This window comes from Sebastes umbrosus, chromosome 10 (genome assembly GCF_015220745.1).
Source record: "Sebastes umbrosus isolate fSebUmb1 chromosome 10, fSebUmb1.pri, whole genome shotgun sequence".
Classification (NCBI taxonomy): Eukaryota; Metazoa; Chordata; class Actinopteri; order Perciformes; family Sebastidae; genus Sebastes; species Sebastes umbrosus.
In genome coordinates this window covers 18,062,995-18,083,642 of record NC_051278.1, presented here as the reverse complement: position 1 = coordinate 18,083,642, position 20,648 = coordinate 18,062,995, and the positions used below count along the sequence as shown (strand labels likewise).

The 20,648-nt window shown below is 40.9% G+C and overlaps 1 protein-coding gene across 1 annotated transcript in view; it reads left to right on the top strand.

Moving 5' to 3' along the window:
- Positions 1-6,584: 6,584 nt before the first annotated feature.
- The window catches only part of slc35f3b (solute carrier family 35 member F3b), a 71,302-nt gene continuing 57,238 nt past the window's right edge, over positions 6,585-20,648 (top strand). Inside the window, exons 1-2 of the mRNA XM_037783153.1 lie at positions 6,585-6,679; positions 9,060-9,274. Coding sequence (XP_037639081.1) covers positions 6,585-6,679; positions 9,060-9,274 — 310 coding nt within the window. The remainder of the gene's footprint in view (positions 6,680-9,059; positions 9,275-20,648) is intronic.

Below are 20,648 nucleotides of genomic sequence, written 5' to 3'. Positions count from 1 at the left end.
CCTATTTAGTATCCGGACATCAGTCTAATTGGCTGGAATAACAAGCTCTTGGGAATGCAACAGCACGATACACATTTTTCTGTCTTTTCCATTTTATCATTCCTCTAATCAGATCTGAGTATCCAGCAGTGAAAATGCTGAGAAAATGTCCACTAATAGACTGGGATGACAAAAGGCAAATACCATTGCGCCTTTGACCAACACAATTTGTACCAAATCATAAGCACATGAAGGAACAATACTGACAAGCCAGTTATCTAACGCTATCAGAGTGCCTTCACAATAACATCAAAATGGCCTGATTCACAAGATTTCGCCAAGTCTTCACACCCCACAACTCACTGAAATAATTGGATATAAATATTCAGAAGAAGAAATCACTTGTTTCAAATGGTAAATGTCAGACAACCTTCCGGATTTGGAGAAGCATGGTGCTGAATTTTATTCTCGCCAACATGGGGCGACCAATTACTCCAAATCCCTTTTGGCAAATTGGGGAAAAAAAATATGATGCAGAGCAGACATTCATGACAGGAGAGGTGCACGACACAAAACGCAGGAGGATTTACAAGTCAAGAACAGTGGACAGATTTTCAATCTAATAAAGGAAATACAAATAGTTTCCAATTTAATGACACTGGTGCTTTTGTTCAATGCATAAAAACATGTTTTATTTATAATAGTATGGCTGTGAATGTCTAATGGTCCAAAGTGGTGTGTTTTCTATTGGAGGGGACCCCAGTTCAATCAATGATTACATATATTTGATGATGGCTATGAGAAGAGCAGAGTTTATCCTCTATGTGTTAATGAAAAACATTTACCATAACACATTTTGTGTGAACTACTGTGAAGCTGAAAAGCACCTCTGAAGTGCCATTTCCCTGCTATTTCAGAGAGGTCTTTTAATATTAATAGCAGCACAACAGAGAAGGGATTATGCACGGATACTTCCAGAACATTAATCATATATTTGTATCTTATTTTCATTAGTCAGCAAAACTAAAAAGGGAACGTCTAAGAATGGAAATCAGGGCAGTTAAAGCCGGCCAGAAAAGAAGACAGAAAATGCCAATTTTGTCTTCCCACTGGAGCCGTCTGCCTCGGCGGCTAACGGGTTCACAATGTTGACACATCAGCGGGTCCTCTGACAGAGATCCTGGCGACCCTCCAGCTGTGTGTCAACCTTACCAATAATGGCAGCTGAATAACAAATATACCCTAAAGAGATCACAGAGGCTCGTGGGACTACAGGGTGCCGATTCCGTAAAGGTTATGTTTCCTCTTGGCTGAATTACCATTTCTTCTTCAGCAAGGGAGGACGAGATGTGTCTCTCTGGATTCTAACAATAAATTGCTCCTCATTTTGGCATATGCAAATACAGAAATCGCTAATCAAACGCTGAGTAATGAGATATAAAATGTTTACAAAATCTCGTACTAAGTACTTTAATACACAATGATGAATGTGATCTTTTTTACTGGCTTAGAGTTTCACTTCTCCCCCTGCGTTGGCCAATCAGCAGTGGTCTGTCATACTGTTTCCAGGCTGAGAGCTGCATTAAATATTGATGGTGAGAAGAGAGAGGATTTACATCATACTTTTTAAAAATTGTACACAGGAGAGTAAGAGAAATAGTGGAAATGAGGTTTATAACAAACCTCCTTTTGTTTCTGACTAAGCGTTGAAGTGTACAGTACATGTTTTTTGAGAATACAGAAAAGAGCTGAAGGGGAGTTTACGATGAAGGATGGTGAAATCTCGATCCCGCTCTTGCACTGTTTTCGCCATGACTACAGATACCACAAAGTAACCTGGAGCCCTTGCACTTTAAATTCCCTCTAGAAATATATGGACCATCATACGCTGAGGGAAAAACTGTATGAATTTTGGTTTGATTATTTTTTTTAGATTTCACAGTATTAGAGCTCCCTGGAGAAATGTGCCTCATGAAAACAGGCTGTTTTCACAGAAGACATTTCGTCATATCAGTAAGGACTGCATGGGTGTAAATAATAAAATGAATGATGGCAGAATTCCATTTAGCTGCTTCCCTTTCGGGGTCCTGATATAGAGCGCTGCAGGAATGAGTCCTAAAACCCGGAAATGAGTTATCATTTCAACACTTCCGGTTCCCTCGTCTGGAAGTCAATGGGTTTTTTAAATGGGTTTTAGTTAGATGCCTGAAATAAGGTCTGTGGTTAACACAAGCTGAGGAGAATTTATCGTTTTTGTTCTACAATATAAAATAAGTCAGTAAATATCTCACTTGATTTTGAAGCTTTTATGTCTTAAAATGAGACTCGTCCACCTTTACAGCCTCGTTGTGTATACTCGCACTTATGCGACAGTGGTGTAGTTCATAAAAAATCATTCATTTCGTTCATTTGTGAAGATGCTCAACAAAGCGTGTAAGTATCATAAATGTTTGTTTGCCACAGAGCTTATTTTCTGCGATAATCCAAAACCCAATAGAAAAATCCAATTGGCTTTTTGTTGAGGGAACCAGGGCGATGCTAACTTCTTGGTTGGCCTACAAAAATACGTCAACCCTGCACCACTCTATTGTGCATGCTGTCATGACTATAGTGAGACACTTGAATAGAACAGAACCATCGTTAAGGTTATGTCTGTTGTGAAAAAGGACCATTAACGAGTCACTTCAAGAACCTTTGTGCAGTTTCAAAGAGTATTTCTATGCCCTTTATCAGGACCACAGGCTGAAAATGTAAATTTTTCTCATAGAAAATGACCTCTGGAGTGGTGCAGGGAAGACATATTTTTGTAGGCAAACCAGGAAATTAGAATCGCCTTGGGTTCCTTTGACAAATAGCCAATGGGATTTTTCAATTGGGTTTTGGATTATTGCAGAAAATAAGCTCTGTGGCAAACAAACATTTATGATACTTACACGTTTTGTTCAGCAAGATAATCTTCATTATTTTATTTTATATCGTAGAACAAACCGCTTGTGTTAATTACAGACGTTATTTCAGGCATCTGACTAAAAACACATTCAAAAAACCTGTTGACTTCGAGATGAGGGAACCGGATGTGCTAAAACTAATTTCCTGGTTTTGGGATTCCTGCACCGCTCTATTATAAAAGTACAAACTCATCCATATAGTAGAACAAATAATTTATTTTATTCTAGATGTCTTATAACTGATATAACAAAATACATGTGCTTTTGTAATATAAACATTATCATTAGTAATGGACATTGAATATGCCAGTGAGCCAGCATGCACAATGCAGTTCTAACATATTACTGTCATTAGTTACACCTGTGTCTGACAGGTCACCATATCTGCTGTGAGAAAAGTCCATAGTTTTTTTTTGCACAACAGCAATGTTGACGTGTCATAGCTGTCAAAGCATAGGTGTAACTAATAACGTTAATAATGGCTGCATTATACCGGTATTTAGGTGAGCAAGTTCTACCACTCTAGTATGGTGAATGCTGACTCACTGGTATGACTGGGACACGTGATGGAGCTGAGTCATTGTTAACCTCATTAGTTACACCAGCAATTTCCAAGTCAAAATGTTTGATTTGAAAAAGAACCATTAGACCCGTATTTATGGAAATGAACTGATCATTAGAAAACTTTAATAACCGGCCAGTGGGTTATTATTTCCGTCAGTTTCTCGTGTGACATGTGTTAATTTTATGTTTCTTGGCCTTGAGCATTTGCTCTCGCTTCATCTCTGATCCATATTTAGAAAGGAGTGCAGTGCCCTGTAGATTGGGGCATCAATTAAATCGCTATTAGAGGACTGCTGAGGTGGAAGATGGTGTGCTGGACGGCAGTGGCAGACTTGAATGTATCAGCACTCCTTTTATATCAACTGTTTTGATATTCATGGGCCTTGTCTCACAGGGAAGGTGTCCACATGATTTAGTTTGGGTAAAGCAGAAGGTCGAACAGTTCGAATTGATTTGGCTTTGGCTGAGCTGTGAAGTTGAGAGGTGCATTATGCAAGATGAACCCGATCCTCTCTTCCCTAAGACTGCCGATGGGAGGTGTTGACCCGCTTATTGATGACTATAGACTCCACTTTTTCTTTTGCTCGAGTAAGCACAGACCCCCCTCCCCACTGTGTGGACCTGAAAGGTGTGGCTGGTCATTGATCCATGCAAAAAACCTGTCTACAAAAAAACAGTCACTGTACTTGTGCTGCTCTTCGCAGTCAGGAGCTCACAGAATGCCGACGCAATGCAGCCAGTGGACCACGGACCTGGAACCTTTGGGCGAAACTACACCCTCCATGCAAGGTAGAGCTCAACTCTTCCTCGTTGTTGGAACTGCATGTACTGCTTAGGTTTCTCTAGGGGCAGAAGTTCATCTAAACGTTGCCAAATTTAATGCAAAATGTTCATTAAATGTAAGTAATCTTTAGCTTCAGTCATGTTGTTTTTTAACAATATGATAGAGTGGGAAAAACCTACTACTTGTAATGTTATTGTTGCACAGTTCACACTGTCTGAACACTCCAGACAAAGACAGTTACCTGATTTTAATTTCCAAGTAGTTATAATCACCACCAGAGAACATAATTACCCCATCACTGGAAGCATTGCTCTGATTGGATGCAATCAACCATACATGTAATTGCCTTTGATTGTGTATCATTGAACAGAAACCACATGTCTACTGTTTCTTTACTACCTCTGTTCATCAAGACCTGTGAAATACAGGCCCTGCTATCATCTTGAAATGCTGGTGGACTCCTTAGCTGAAGTAGACTATAAATAATAGACACAAGGGGAACCCAGTGGCGTGTGAATTGTTGAAAAATCTATAGTTGCTAGAAAAAGTTGTCTGGTAACAACGTCGGTAGGCTATGTTTCACACCTGTGCTGAAAAACACCTTAAACAGTCTGGGTTTGTGCAGTCGATATTTCTGTGATAGATAATGGAGGAAAATCCATTCTCATACTTAGTCATCCACACACCACAGCAACCTCAAATGAAAAGTAACTTTTCTGCCTTTCCCTTGAGTATTATGACTTATGCATTTACATAAAATGTTTAGGGCAAGATGAAATTCATTTCACTAGAAATAAGCAGGGACTTTGTTGTTTGACAGATGCTAATATCATCAAGACAATTATGCAATTCTATGTGCCTCTGCCTCTGCCTCGCACTCCCATCTCTTTTTTTGCTTGATAAGTCTTTTGAATAACAGCCGTTACTGCTCTGAGTCACAAATAATTGGCACTATCAGATTAAAAATAAAACACCTACACTTCAAAGTTACTGTTATGGGAGCGTTTTTTTTCCATCTTGTGTCAGGGGAGACTTGCTCTGTCTGTCTGAATGTGACAGTTTGAGGGGGAAAAAAACCCAAAAGAGCTCATTTGCAAAGTATGAATGCTGCCAAATGACTACGCTTTACGGGTTACTGCTAGGACTCTTTGAGCCACAGAAAAATACTGTCACTTTAGATCAGCTGCAAAGGGAGATAGCTGAGTCAGTATAGTTGCGGATGTGTAGAGACTGAGATTCAGGGGTCTTTGTGGGGTCAGAGAAAAGGACAGCAAAATTCAGCTATATCCTCCTGGGAAAAAAAGTGTCTTCCAATTACTTTTTTTGTGTGATTTCCTTCCTATTTAACGTTTAAAGAAAATCTTAACAATTTAGGCTTGCTAAACTTTATTTTTATTGTCCACTGTAGTGGACTACAGGACTATTTCAGTGTGAAAAGACTAACAAAAATGAACAGATTATGGCTGTAGAGTGATATTAAACCAAGAATACATTTAAAATTGATTAAAAAAAAACACATGCCATATCACTGGAAAGCCTAGGATGTCCTCTTTACAATACACCAGGGGTTGATAGAGTAGGTCAAAAGAGTAAGAGGATATGCATGTGGACAAAATGTCCACTACAGAGGACACATGTCAATGGGCTGGGTCTCAGGAGGATATCTCATCATTCACCAAAGAACAAAGTGTAACTATGACCTACTGGTATTGATGTTCAAATGCATCAGGTTAAAAGGATTGCATCTGGTACAATGTATTCTCTGTATCTCAGATTTACAGATAATGTGTGCCCATGTAAATGATATAACTATATATTTGCGCTTTGTACTATCATTTTTAATTTTTTTTATGTGTTTGCTTTGTTGTTGTTTTTTTTTTAACTCTACTCTTTCTTTTTGTCATTATTATTATTATTGTTATTTCTTTTCTTGGTTTTGTTGTGGTTTTGAATGTTGAGGTTGTTTTCTCTAAGTGTACTTAAAAGTTGGTTTATAGACTGTTGTTATACAAACAGTGGATTGCATATATGAAAACAGCCTTGAAAAAAAGGGAAAAAATAAAGTATTAAAATAAAAAAGATTTACAGATAATGATAATAATACCAGTGAATCCAGTAGATGGCACTGCTGCCTCCAGAACCCAGCATCCATCCACAGCACAGCGCACCCTTTTACTGTTCTTACAGTCTCTCTACTGTAGTGGCCAGGCATAGTGTGTTTGTGGAGGTGAGAAGGAGCACGACGATGGTACTAGTCTCCATCAGCCTGGATGCGGATTTAGAGTTACAGTAGCTGTGCCTTATTGAGGATGTACGGTGATGGAGAGGGCACCGTGTGGGACCGGGTCGGGCGGCCACACAGGGACTGCATGTGCTACCTTGGACCTCCTACTTTGATGCCAATGTAAGACATTTTAAACTTTTTTACAAATGCATTTGCAGCCAAACGACAGGAGGCACCTGTTGCACACTTGTGCACTGATAAAGTAAATGTTACTTCATAGAGCAGAGGTGTTGAAATATTCAGTATAGGGTGTTGTTCTCTGTGGATTTCATTGATGTTTTAAATTCAACTGGGGTGATAATAGTGGCCTAATTGTTGGGAGTCAAGATTGATTTTACAATTAAAAAGTAAATAAATGGGCTTTGAGAAGGATATGGCAGCACAGTGGGGGATTTTACGCACTGATTTCCCTCTGAGTGGGTCAGTAAATCATGTTTGGACGGTTTCATAGGTTTCCTCTGTGCTACTTTGTCAGGTGCATTGCACTTAAAGAGCTTTATTGGTGCAATAATACATTCAACTGTTCCTTTTTCGTTCTATCTCACCCGCTGGACACAAAGTAACGAGCTTCTCTGCATAACATTATATTTAGTCTGAATGGCTGTGGGTAATTTGTGCTCCAGTGCCTATGAAGCCCAGAGCTGTCACAAGTGTTAAATCACCCGTGCTCGATTCATTAGTTTCAGATTAAAGGGACTATTTGTAACTTTCAGAAATGCTTGATAACAGCGACACCTGTGGCCGTTAAGTCAACAGCGTCGCTTTGCTCGCTCTAAATAGACATGAATGAGCATCGCTCAAAACAGTGAGGCGACACACGTCAGCTAAAACCACAATATCACTCTATATTTCACCTGCTTGGCAGTAATGTTAGCTGACCAGATGAAGGTCTCTCCATGAATCACTGTTGATCCTAGTGTTGGCTTTTCCTGCTTCAGCCTCACGACCGCGGTCAGAAGGAACAGGGAACACACCGGCACCTGGTCGGAGACGATGACGTTTCTCTCTGCGGAGCCCCGTCACTTCACAAAGACACGGGAAACCTCTGTTGGTCTGGAGGAGCTGCAGCAGTTATTTCTGCACAAACGTCCACTCATTCACTAGATATTCTCAGAGCTAAACTAACTCTTCTTCAGTGTGTAGTGTGCGCGCATGAACGTGAGGTGGAGCGAGAACGTGCGCGTTGTGTGACTGAAGACAAGCAGGCAGAGGAACGGTCTGAACAGCGTAGCCACACGCGAGCGTGCATACGCGAGCGCGCATGGGATCCCGACCCGGTAAATTTATACGTGTAAAAAGTTACAAACAGTCCCTTTAAAGAGCTTTATTGGTGCAATAATACATTCAACCGTTCCTTTTTTCGTTTTATCTCACCCGCTGGACACAAAGTAACGACCTTTAGTTGGAACATGTTTATATTGACAATGAGGTAAGAGTGAGAAAACATAAAATAATGGATAGAGAATTAATTTCTTAGTAAAGTTTTTTGAGTTTTTGTATTATTTTGTGTTTTTGCTGCAAAGAAAGCCATTTACAAACTTGCCCCCAATAACAGAATCCAATGCAAGGTTCTGAACATTCTATCAGACACAAACTGCACAAAGTTACGTTTATTCTGATAAGAAATGTTGTCATTGTTGTTAGTCATATAATATATAATTTTAAAGCTCTTTTTGTTGCTCTTTATGCTGGAACTATCCATGGGCACATCAGATCAATATGGAGTTAGTTATAAGGGCATTTGGAGTTGCATTCAGAATGTGCCCCATTGCAGCATTAGAGGTCAAAGATCAAATTCTCTGGACCTCAGTGTCATGACAATGTGACTGAAGGATAGATTATAGTCTAAGCTTTACATGATATATGACTTCATGATATTGTGTGTTGGTTTCCCTCTTTTATACTGGATCTATGTGTAAAATGGCGAAAAAAGATGGACAAATGTTAATGATGGAGGGATGAAAAAAGGAGTGATAGCACATAGAAAGCTACCATTGCTGCAATGCTATCATGCATTTTCCAACACTAGGGACATAGAACCTTTAAACATATCACTATGAGACCTGGTCCCTCCAAAGTGGCACGACCAACCCCCTGGCTCATGGACTACTTCTCTACTTCTCAGTGTTAAATCACTCGTGATCGATTCATTAGTTTCAGATTAAGTCTATAGGCCTAATGTGGGTTGCAGAGTGCATTAGTAAGCTATATACAACAGTTGCAGGAGCAGCAGTCACTCTTGCTTAGTGTCTTCCACAGTGTTGTTGTGGAGACTCAGGGCCAGTGAAGGATGATGATGATTTCTGTGAGAGGAGCTGCAGGGGCCCTTTACGCACGCTCTCTGTGGAACATACAGCACTGACTTTCCCCGCTTTCGCCAATAAGAACTGTTGTCTTATCAAGTCACATTCAAAGTTTAAAGGCTCCCTCTACCTTTTGTCTCACTTTTGGTCTTATTATAACACCGGCCTCCCCCTTGTTGTTCTCTCTTCCATCCCAGCGGGATGCGCAGGTCGCCCGACGTGAGCCCCAGAAGGCTTTCGGACATTAGCCCTCAGCTCAGACAGCTCAAGTACCTGGTGGTGGACGAGGCCATCAAAGAGGACCTCAAGTCCTCGCGTTCAGTGGAGGACATCAACAGTGCGTCCATAGAGGAGAGGATATTGCGCATCACCGGCTATTATGGATATCAGCCTTGGAATGCGAGCTACAAGAGTGAGTCTCGCTTTGCATGTATGGAGCTGTTCATCTCTGTGACTATACCTGGGAGAACGGGGTTGGTCATCACACTTTTTTACTATCCCTCAAAAATGGTATCCTTAATAGATTCCCTTTATGGAAGCTTAAAGTGTCAGGTAGGAATTGAGTGGCATTACTCTCCTTAAGCTTATTCTGCTCAAAAGATATAGATTGTCAAATATGTCTTGTGCTACTTGTGACAACCATCCTCATGGTGTTGAGGGTGGATTGTCAAACCCTCAAGCTGTCGGATGAATTTCTGACAAGTCCGAAATTTTGGTCGGCCGTCCACAAGGCGGCGATTCCCCAACGTCATTGCCTTTATTCTGCTTTCTTACAGTAATCAGTGCGCAGCTATCAAGATAACAATGTACAATAGATATAGTTTAGCAAAATAGACAAACCATCTGCGAGTCCATATACGCCCCCATACCAGCAGACAGGATGGCACAGATGATCAAGGCAGCACGTTTCTGCCTTGTCAGCATTGTGACTGGTACAGGCATCTGCTAGCAAACAAACTATCTACACGTACAGTAGGAGTTACACAACAACATTATTAAAATCGTACAGTGTATGCCCAGCTTAAGCTGACAACCACATGTTGTAGCCTAGCGAAGAGCTCTCCCTTCATACCTTTTAATGGTGATACTTGTTTTATTATAAACCCATTGTGTTAAAGCCTAGAAGAGCAACACAGAAGAGCTGGACGTTTTGACACGAAAAACACTAAAAGTCCTCTCACCTCAATGTCAAGTGTCTTACTCCTGAAAAGACACTGTAGGTGACCTCTGACCCCAATTCTGAAAATGTTTTGTATCAACATCTTTTAACAGCGCCCTCTGGGGACCGAGATCTAATGAATGTGACAACCAACTCCGTTCTCCCCTACATGTAGTGGCCAATAAGTAGAGCACTGTTTGCCCACACAGCCAGGCTGTTAGTCCTTGTGATGCCTGACTCAGACACTCATTTCAGATAACATTACAATTTTGATGACAGTGATTTAATGTAAAAGTGCTGTTTGTTTTTGGAGGTGCAGTTCGATGATGTGCTCTTACTGCCATGGTTAGGCACTTTATGTGGGTGGATGGAGTTAGAGGACTGGGAACTGCATGTAAAAGTAGGCTATAACATGTAGTACCAACCTAAAAGCCTTTGCAGATTTCACATTGCTACTGCGAGTTCACAGGATAATGGAAATGACCTTGTTGCATTGTTTTACCGACCAGAGGCACATCTGGACATTTTTAGGCCCCCTGAATTTAAGGCAGTGTGATGTGTCCCCCTTGAATCCCATAACTCAACTTCTTTCCATCCATCCTTTCATCCTTTACATTAACCTGGATTTGGTGTTAAAGGGATAGTTTGGGTGCTTTGAAGTGGGGTCGTATGAGGTATTATCCATAGTAGGTTTGTTACTTACGGTAGATGACGTCGGCGTGCCCCCAGTTTGGAGGAACAGACAGGAGCACCAACACCGGAACAAAGCAATATACTGCTGTGGTCGGGGACGGCAGCAAAACGTATTTTAGCCACCTAAAAGAAAAGCTCAACTAAAGAAATCGATACCCGTTTAAGTGTACGCTATATTTAGAATATTTTCACTGCTTTATCTCGCCTTTCTGACGCGGAACTGAACTGAAAGTGAAACTTATCTATGCTCTCTTCAAAGCCAGCAGGCTTAACTGACAGAAACAGTATAGATACGTTTCACTTTTAGTTCAGTTCGCCGTCGTAAAATATTCTAAATGTAGCGTAAACTTGAACAGATGTTGATATTTTTAGGTGAGCCTTTCTTTTACGTGGCTAAAATAAGTTTTTCTGCAGTCCCCGTTCACAACACTGTATTGCTTTGTTTCAAAAACACCCAAACTGTCCCTTTAAAGCAAAGTGCAAGGGCTAGTGTGCCATGTAGTGTGTGGGACGCACAGAACAAGAAGAGAGCTTGTCTGAATAAGAAAACAATGATAAACACATGGCGTCACCAAGATGTTGCACACCTTCATCATCATTTCCACTGAATCTAAATTTGCACACTTTGAGAATTAATTGCTAAAGCATCAGTGTTGCTGATGGTTGCATGCAGACAGAGGAGCTAATGTTTACATCACTTGGAGCTTGTTGAGCTCGGAGCCAGACAGTGGGAATGTTGCTCGGAGCGGTTCAATCTTTGGAGAAAAAAATGTTGTCAACGCAGCTTTTATTTTCCTCTCTCATTTCCTTTCTTTGCATCATCTCTGCTGCTGATGGATTACAGTCTTGCTTCACTTGCTCTGTGCCTTCATCTGTCTCTATCTTGCTGTATAATGGTGTCGGGATGACACTGTCTTAACCGTCAATCTCCTGTTCATTTGTCTGTTATTGCTGCTCTGATGTGAATACATTCAGTAGGATTTTCTGGATGATGACCCTTGGCTGGTAGCTGGCGGAAGATTTTGTAAATTTCATATGAGAGGCTGCAATATTAAACAGCTGCGAGGCTACTTTAAAATTTATAGGCCTATACCTAACATCTGAACACTGCAGACTTCACAAGATAGCAGCTGCTCTGATCTAAATGTGTCTTTACTTCTTTCGTAACTGGTGTTGTCACAAGGGAAGGAACAGTAAAAAGTAAAGTGGAATATTCCTCTCTAGCCTGATTAAATATGGGGGGCTGTGGTGACAATGACTGAAATAAATATATTTTTTGTGAGAAGAAGAGATGAATATTTATTTAAAGGGACTATTTGTAACTTTCAGAATTGCTGCTTAACAGCGACACCTGTGGCCTTGAAGTCAGCGAAAGTCAGCGTCGGGCTCGCGCTTGCTTGCTCTAAATATACATGAACGAGCATCGCTCAAAACAGTGAGGCGACACACGTCAGCTAAAACCACAATATCACTCTATATTTCACCTGCTTGGCAGTAATGTTAGCTGACCAGACGAAGGTCTCTCCGCAGGGAGACACCGGCAACCGGAGCCTCTCCTCCTCTGCCTGCTTGCCTTCACTGACACAGCGCGCACCAACAGAGGTTTTCCGTGTCTTGTGAAGTGATGGGGCTCTGCAGAGAGAAACTTGAACCGTGACTCCGGCACCCGTTGTCTCCCTGCGGGCGCAGGAGGGAGAGGATAACGTTTCTCTCTGGAGGAGCTGCAGCGTTTATTTCTGCACAAACGTCCACTGAACATTCACTAGATATTCTCAGAGCTACTAACTCTCCTGCAGTGTGGAGTGAGCGCGCGTTCACGTCTAGAGGTGGAGCGAGTACGCGAGAACGTGCGCTCTGTCTGAGTGAAGGCGAGCAGGCAGAGGAGACGAGGCTCCGGCCACAAGCGAGCGCGCATATGAGAGCGCGCATGTGTCCCGACCCGCTACATTTATACGCTTACAAAGTTACAAACAGTCCCTTTAAATGTGATGAAATATACTTTATTCTGCCATCTGCTTGGCCCTCTGGCTGCCAAAGCAACTTTAGTTAAATATACTTACACTATTGTATATGTCCTTTGACAGACATAAGTGCTTTATATTTTTATACACTGAACTGTAATTAAAAGAGCTGCATATTGAGACGTCTTTCTTTAAAGCCAAGTTGGCCTTCAAGGAGCATCTGATTAGCTACTGATGTAAACAGTAATAAATGGATTTGCCATCTAGTTTAATTTGTGTAGTTTATCTAAACGTCTGTCTGAAATCATCTTTTTTATGCGCAGGTAATTTATACACCTTCCTAAGAGCTGTGGTTCAAACTCATTCAAGGAACTCATTATCTTCAATATAACAGTTGTTTTCCATGTAATTCCCTGATTATGTAATAGCTGTTATGGAACAAACATAATTGCAAGTATTGCTTGTTAGAGTGGTTGTGTTTTAAGTGTCCACTTCACGTTAAGTGAGATAAATGATGGGATTAATTCCAAAACACCACTACCATGCTGAGAAATGAAATGTTGCCCTGAAAAGCAGCCACTACTTGAGTTAGACAGTGTAATCTGTCCCCAAAATAGCGCTTTGTTGACGGCAGTCGTACTGCGATTTCGTGATGAGTGGCACTGTTGCATCAGATATTTTCCTGCGTGCATGGCCATCAGGGGAAATGTCACCTCTCCATTAATTGGTGTTGTGTTTTATCATTCAGGAAATGTTGGGTTCGTTCAGTTTGTTTCTGTTTGTAGCAAACCAAACCTGAAGCGCAAATTAAAATATGCCATGTTCCAAATCCACACAGTTATCAGTTTTTACTAGACGAACTGCAGTAGGTGAACAGAATCAGCCCACAACCTTCTCCAACACACACGACCGAACTACTCAGCACCTAGAAAGCGATGGCTAATGGCTGAAGAGTGGGGGGCTGATGCTGAAGGCAGCCAATTTCAAGAGAGGTGGGAGGCTGAGCACTTCTCAGTAGAGTGCAAAGAGGTGCCTGTTTGATTCATTTGCCACCAACCTTTCCAAATTGGCACATGTGCTTTATCACAGCAGTAAGCGGAGTGAGAGGGACCGTGGAGCTAGTAGTAAGCGATGACTCAGGCTGAGGATGAAACATGGTTGTGTGATTTAATGGATCATCTCCATAAACTGAATATGAGACTGCAGACATCACACACATGCAGGATGCTCTAATAGCCCTTTTAACATAACTACATGTGCAACAGAGCTAAACGCGACATGAAAACCTTGCTCATTTATCAAACCTGCCTGAGAGTCACTCTAAGCAGCATTGATGTAGTAGATCTAAGTGAATTATACTGCAGGATGTCCCTATTATCCCAGGATACTACAGCCCTGTATTCAGGCTGTGTTTAGCATGTTTGGACCCGTATGTACTCAGCTACTATGTACCTGATTCTTATCTCTTCTTATCTTATCTCTTCTCTCTCTCTTCTGTAATAGATTGATAAACACACAAATACAGCCAAAATGGTGATATTCTCAGTGAAAATGCACACTACCTAGAGAAAAACACTCTCAGTCCACTTTGAACATGGCTGCAGATGGAGGGATTGATGTCTGTATCAAAGAAAAGGTCACTGGATACTGGAGAAAGGTTATTGGAGAGGATACATTGAGCTACGATATCTATATATAATAAAAATAAACACTTTTCACTAATTTTGTCTTTAAAGATTTTATTGATAAAATTTGTATGTAGACAAATAATCTTATAAAAATGATACATCCAACGCCTGGCTTCACACCAATCCCAGGTGCTCAATGATAAAAGGAGACTGCCTCTGCCATGCCTGGCCGCACTGACACTGGTGACTCCATCAGGCTGCAGGATATGTGACAACTGCAACAAGTGACAACTGAGGTTAGCACATATTAGACGTATTAGCTGTCTTAGCTTAATCATACAAACAACAATAACCCATATAATTACAAATTGGCATATTTAAACAAAACCAACAACAACTACCAAAAGCCATAGTCCTTACAACCTTAACTAATGTGTTATAACCGGTTAGATTGACAAAATGAGAAAAATAACAACTACAATCCCCAACCCTGTCTCCCACAAAATGACGTTCCCACACAACCAAACTGCATTCTCAATTACGTTTCAACGTTACGTAACGTTACGTTATTTTCTCACGGATTACGGTCGCAGTTTTAAACAGTTTTAAACAGTTTTAAACAAGAGAAAAAATGCAACAAAACTACTGGGTTAGGTTCATCATCATGGTTTGCCTGAAAATGTTTCACATGGGACACGAACAGCGGCCTCTTGGGGTAAAGTCCTGTGTCTGCTTGCATGGGAAATTGAAACCTATTGTGTAAGATTTGTACTTTCTAGGTTCAATCAACTTAAAGCAAAGACTCTGCACTTTTCCTAATCAGTTTTGATATAAAGCAGCAGAGCAATGGTACCATCATTGCTGCAGAAATTCTGACATATTATCTCATTTATGTCCATCCACCGTGGAGGATTACATGCTGGATCCAGGTCATGATTAATAAAACATTAATGAATCCTCTTCGCAGACCGATTAGAATTTTGCCCGAACAGAAATTGAATTTGTTATCACTGCTGCTGGTTATCTACTTAGAGATACAAGGGAAGTCTTTCCACATGAGGGGAAAGTGGAATGAAAAAAACTCTTTTTAATGTGTCATCACTTTCCCCTTTGCATGAGGATTCCTAAGGACACAAGACACAGTTTCAGCTAAAACGATACCACTTAAAATCATCTTGAATTTAATGGTTTTGGGGATTTTTTTATCCTGTTTATCTTCATTTTTTTCCCCTTTTAAGTGCTTATGTTAGTCGTATGCATTTATTGAATAAAAAATATATATGTACAGTACACATAGTATGTAGTGCCCGTTATAAAGACTCGTATAGGTGCTTCAAAAGAAGAGTTTTCTCTCAGACATGGAGGCGAAATATGAAAGAGATTGTAACCATGGAATAGCCTATAAGGGAAAAACCTGAAACTGTTTTTCTACCCTTTCTTAATTTAATTTTTCTTCCACAAGCAAAACTTTTGATTCTTGCGGTATCCAAAAGGGAAGTAAAGCATATGCTTATAGCAAGTCCTTTTGAAGATAGCATTACCCTAAAAGGAGAGCTTGCATTAAGTCAACAAACAAGTTCTGGCTGAAAAGCTTGTTTTACTTCAGATCCTCATAGACAGAAATGCCGTTCTCTAAGATTAGGCCTTTCCTTTGCCAGAGAAGTTATCCCTTTAGGTTTGTGAAGTCCCACCGAGAAGTGAAATATTTGTCTGACAAACACTGACTTTGTTCTTTTCCTAATTTACTCGCACTATCTATCACAAATGTAGCGTCCCCTCTGGTGCAAATTTAGAGCTTCACGAGGCATGAAATGAGGTTGGATTCTATTTTGAGCTCAGGGTTTTGGGTATGGTGAGATGCTACAGTGGACCTTCATTTTGGAGCAGGTTGGAGAGAGCCTATGTATGCATGTACACATTCACTGCTGGCAGTAACAGTACAGCTGGAAGGGATGGGCAAGGTAGGTGCCGACTGTGACGCTGATAATGACACCTTTCGACTCAGCTGGAGCTGAGGAGAAAGACGAGAATAGTTATGCAGATACACGCAGCAGCTTAAGGATAAATCCAGCTTGCATACAGGCTTGGTCTCAAACTCCTCAAAGTCAAAGTTTTTTCTTAGAATCTCTATTTAAATTGCACCAGTGTCCAAAAATGAATCAGTTAAACATACTAGTGTCTCAATCAACAAAAAAGTCTCAATAGACCAGGATGTAATGCAGCCAGAAGAAGTTGCATTGTGAGTGATGGGTACAGCTCACACGTTTTCTCACGTAGAAGAGATGCTGTTCTGCAATCACTGTTGCTCTCTCTCTTTTTTTTTTGTATATTAGATTTTGCAATTTTTAACACAACACAAACACTCATACATCATGTATCCCCTCCCGTCCCAACAGCAGAGGTAAACAGAAAAAAATACAAAATAGGTAATGGGAATGTTCAGAATACAAAAACAAAACAAACTGGGATCACACCAGCCGCGATGCCACATCAGCCCAGGGGCCTACCCCCAAACTTCTGGCGTCCTTTGGACCACACCCATCTTCGAACTAAACCTTCATTTTGATCTCAGCTACACATCTGTAAAGTTTCGTGACTGCATCTTGCGCGGTGAAAACATCTGTCCACAGACGGACTAAAATACAAACACCTGACAAATAACTCAAATTCACTTCTTTAGTATAGTTCCCGCTACGGTAGGTGTCTCCAGGTCCACATTTTGCCATCATGACACACAGACTCACAAGGTGAAATCAATACCAGCCATACACACTGTCACAGCTGGTAACAAAGACATAGCTGCATGCAGCACTACACAGAGTCCATGTACCACTGTCGCTCTCTTTGAAGTAAAATCCACAGCTGAGTGCGACAAGATTGCGCATATGTTGTCTGAGGGTGGGCAAAAGTCCTGCCCCTTCCAGTGGACCCCATGTGACCTTATTTCTGAAAAAATATGTACAGTAGTCAACGGCGAGACACAAATAATGTTTTGAGCCAATTTGAATTGTGGCATGAAACACACATATGATGTTTGTCAATTTAAAACCTAATTTTAAAGTCAAATGTATCCTCCACATCTGTAGCTCTCATTCAAGCCATGCGACAGCACGCACAGAACAGGCACAAGTCTTGCCATACATGCTGATGTTCAGTCAAGGGTGCAAGATCACCTCTGTACTGTATGTAAACAGAGTCGGTGTTGCACTCAAATTTGTTGTTCACATGCACAGTCATCCACAAAGCAAACAGAAGCGGAGACAACAACAGTACAGTATTTAGGTAAACAATTCATCACGTTGCAGGGTTGCATCTCTATAATGTTCTTTAAAACACTACTACATGTTTTAATAATGTGCATAAGATACAATATACAAAAAAATGTCATATACCCAGAGGACTTGAGCATCATGAGATATTTAATATTTTAAGTAAATGGGTTATATGACCATATGCTGCCGGCATCTGACATGTTTCCCGAACGGGATGATTCAATAACGGTGGAGTCCTACCCATCACATCAAGGAACTGAGGCATCGCGTCTGCAGGAGTATGAATACTGAACTGAGTTAGCTCTCAGTCTCAGTCGAGCACAAAGGGACTGGAAAGTCAGCGATGAAAGGAACGAGCACACAGTTTAGTGCAAGATATATTTACGACGGTGGCTTTTGGGCTCATCCGGATTTAAAACAAATTAAGTATAGATCGGTGAAGTACCGAGCATATTATTCTGTAGGAATTTAACAGGAAAACATTTATAAGGTTGGAGTGTCTTTAAAAACACAGTCAGAAAGGTTACCAGTGTATTGGCACCTAAATCATAGGGATTTCTGACTCCAACCAGTCCCTGAATAATTTCCCCACTGTGCTTCAAAAACACTGTTTGAGCTGAACATTTCTAGTGTTCTACCCAAGTGGCCAGGCTTCTCTGTACAAGCATATTTTAGGCTTTCTTCTGCTGTCCCCAGTACAGTAGAAGCAGCTTCTGTTGCGTAACACCACATCTATAATTGAGAAGGATGCATAGATCATCAGACACCTGCTCCTGAAGTCCCGCTTGTGCCCAGTGGACTGGAGGAGCTGTGAATCAGCTATACTGTACCACTTTGAAGACGAAAAACCTCCAGTCTTGTCTCTTTCAGTTGCTCGTATTTGCTCTCAGTGTGGTGGAGATTACCATGGCTAGAGGGGCAGATGCAGATGAGCAAAATGAGCCAATTCGGGGGCTTGAAACAGTATTGCGGAAAACATATACAGTCTTAATTCAGAGGTGGATGTTTCTTAGAAGAACCCCTTTGGTATTTCTTGCACAGGGACACTTTGCTTGATAGAGTGGTAAACATTTTGCATGCATGATCTTGTGGAGCATCTGTGTATCTTATGTAATATCTGAGACAACCGGTTGCCTCAGCTTGATATCGTTCGTGTTCGTGTCTCTCAGAATTAACCCCGAAGACAACGGCGCTAACTGATTCGGTGCTCCGTTCTCAGTGCTCACTCTCCCTTGTAATGAAAATCCTTTCAGTTTAATGACAAATCCTGTCCTGCTGTCATCCCTTTCTCCTCCTCACTCCTTTTATCTGCTGTTAATTAGACATTGTGAAGTGATGACTCCTACGTCTGCGTAATTAATCCAGGATCTGCTGTGGCCATACACAGCACATTGTTGTCAGGGTTGGCCACAGAAGAGCGGTGCTCGGGAACAGGGAGAGCAAAGTGTAAATGGGATTTTGCAAGTAATTAGGAGGCTTCTGTGGGCATCTTGATGGGAGAGGACAAGTGTTGATGACAGCTTGTAGCACTGATACACACAAACAAAACCCTTCGTCAACTGCTATTAGTTTAAATCGTGCTTAAGTGAGCATATTAAACATGATTTTGTGTCCACTTGTTCTGCTTAAAGCAGTTAGAACAGCGAGCGCAGACGTCATCAATATGACAGAGGAAAATGGTTCAAAAAAGAGATAAGACTGCGATCTAGACACTTGCATCTGTGCCAAGTGTCAAGATTGAAAGTGTAGAGAGTAAAAAGAGGAACAAAGTCAGCTCTATCTATATCTCAGTCCTGTAGTTGTTATCATTGGTTTGGAAGAAAAGTGTTGACCTAGTTATAAAAAGTTTGGCTGTGCCTCTTTTCTCCTATTTGCCAGCAATCTTACCCCTTGCCATTTCAATTTTTCAGTCACATTAAGCACTCAGAAAAATATAAGCTTCCTTTACCTTTTCTGCCAAATTTGCATATCCCATTACACATTAAGCTCCTGTATTGATATTCTCTTTCATATTCCATATTCCCAGAGCAATATGCAGTGCATGACCGACAGCTGACCTTCTCACTGCATTAAGGCCTGAGATGCTACAGAATCCAACATTGACAACACTATCCGACACTTGTCCGCCGATTACATTAAGATTCACTGCATTACAGAACTAAGACGACTTGTGTGTCAACAGGGTGCTCGTACTGATGAACCAACCAGGCCCACTAAAAAGGACGTTCCCATACAACGAAACTGCATTGGCAATTACTTTTGGAGGGAAACGTATTTTCTCCCAGATTATGTTTGTTTTTGACGCATCACAAACATGTTTCTAATCATACTCAACAGAAGGAGGTCAGGGTGGATGGATGGGTCAAACAAACACAGGACTTTCACCCTGGAGACTGCTGTTCATGTCCCGTGTGTAACCACAAATCAAATTTGACTTATTTAATTTTCAACTGTAACTTAAATAATGAAACAAACTTATTTTAAGCCAAACCCTGATGTCTTACCAAGCCTAACCAAGTAGTTTTGTTGCGCTTTTGTTTTGTTTCAATTTACAATGTTATCCACATGTTTAAAGCTGCGACTGTAATCCAGGACAAAATATGTTTTCCTTGAAACATAATTGAGAATGCAGTGTACATATATGGGAACTACAGCTGTCAAAGTTAACGCGATAATAACACGTTAACGCAAATTTGTTTTAACGCCACTAATTTCTTTAACGCATTAACACAATCGAAAATGGGTTCTATGGGTACCCACGAGTCTCCACTTTACAGACATGCCCACGTTATGATAATCACATGCAGTTTAGGGCAAGTCATAGTCAAGTCAGCACACTGACACAATGACGGCTGCTGTTACCTGTTGAGCTTCAGCTTGCCATGTTATGATTTGAGCATATTTTTTATGCTAAATGCAGTACCTGTGAGGGTTTCTGGACAATATTTGTCATTGTTTTGTGTTGTTAATTGATTTCCAGTAATAAATACATACATAAATGTGCATAAAGCAAGCATATTTGCCCACACATGTTGAACAGAGTATTAAATACTTGACAAATCTCCCTTTAAAG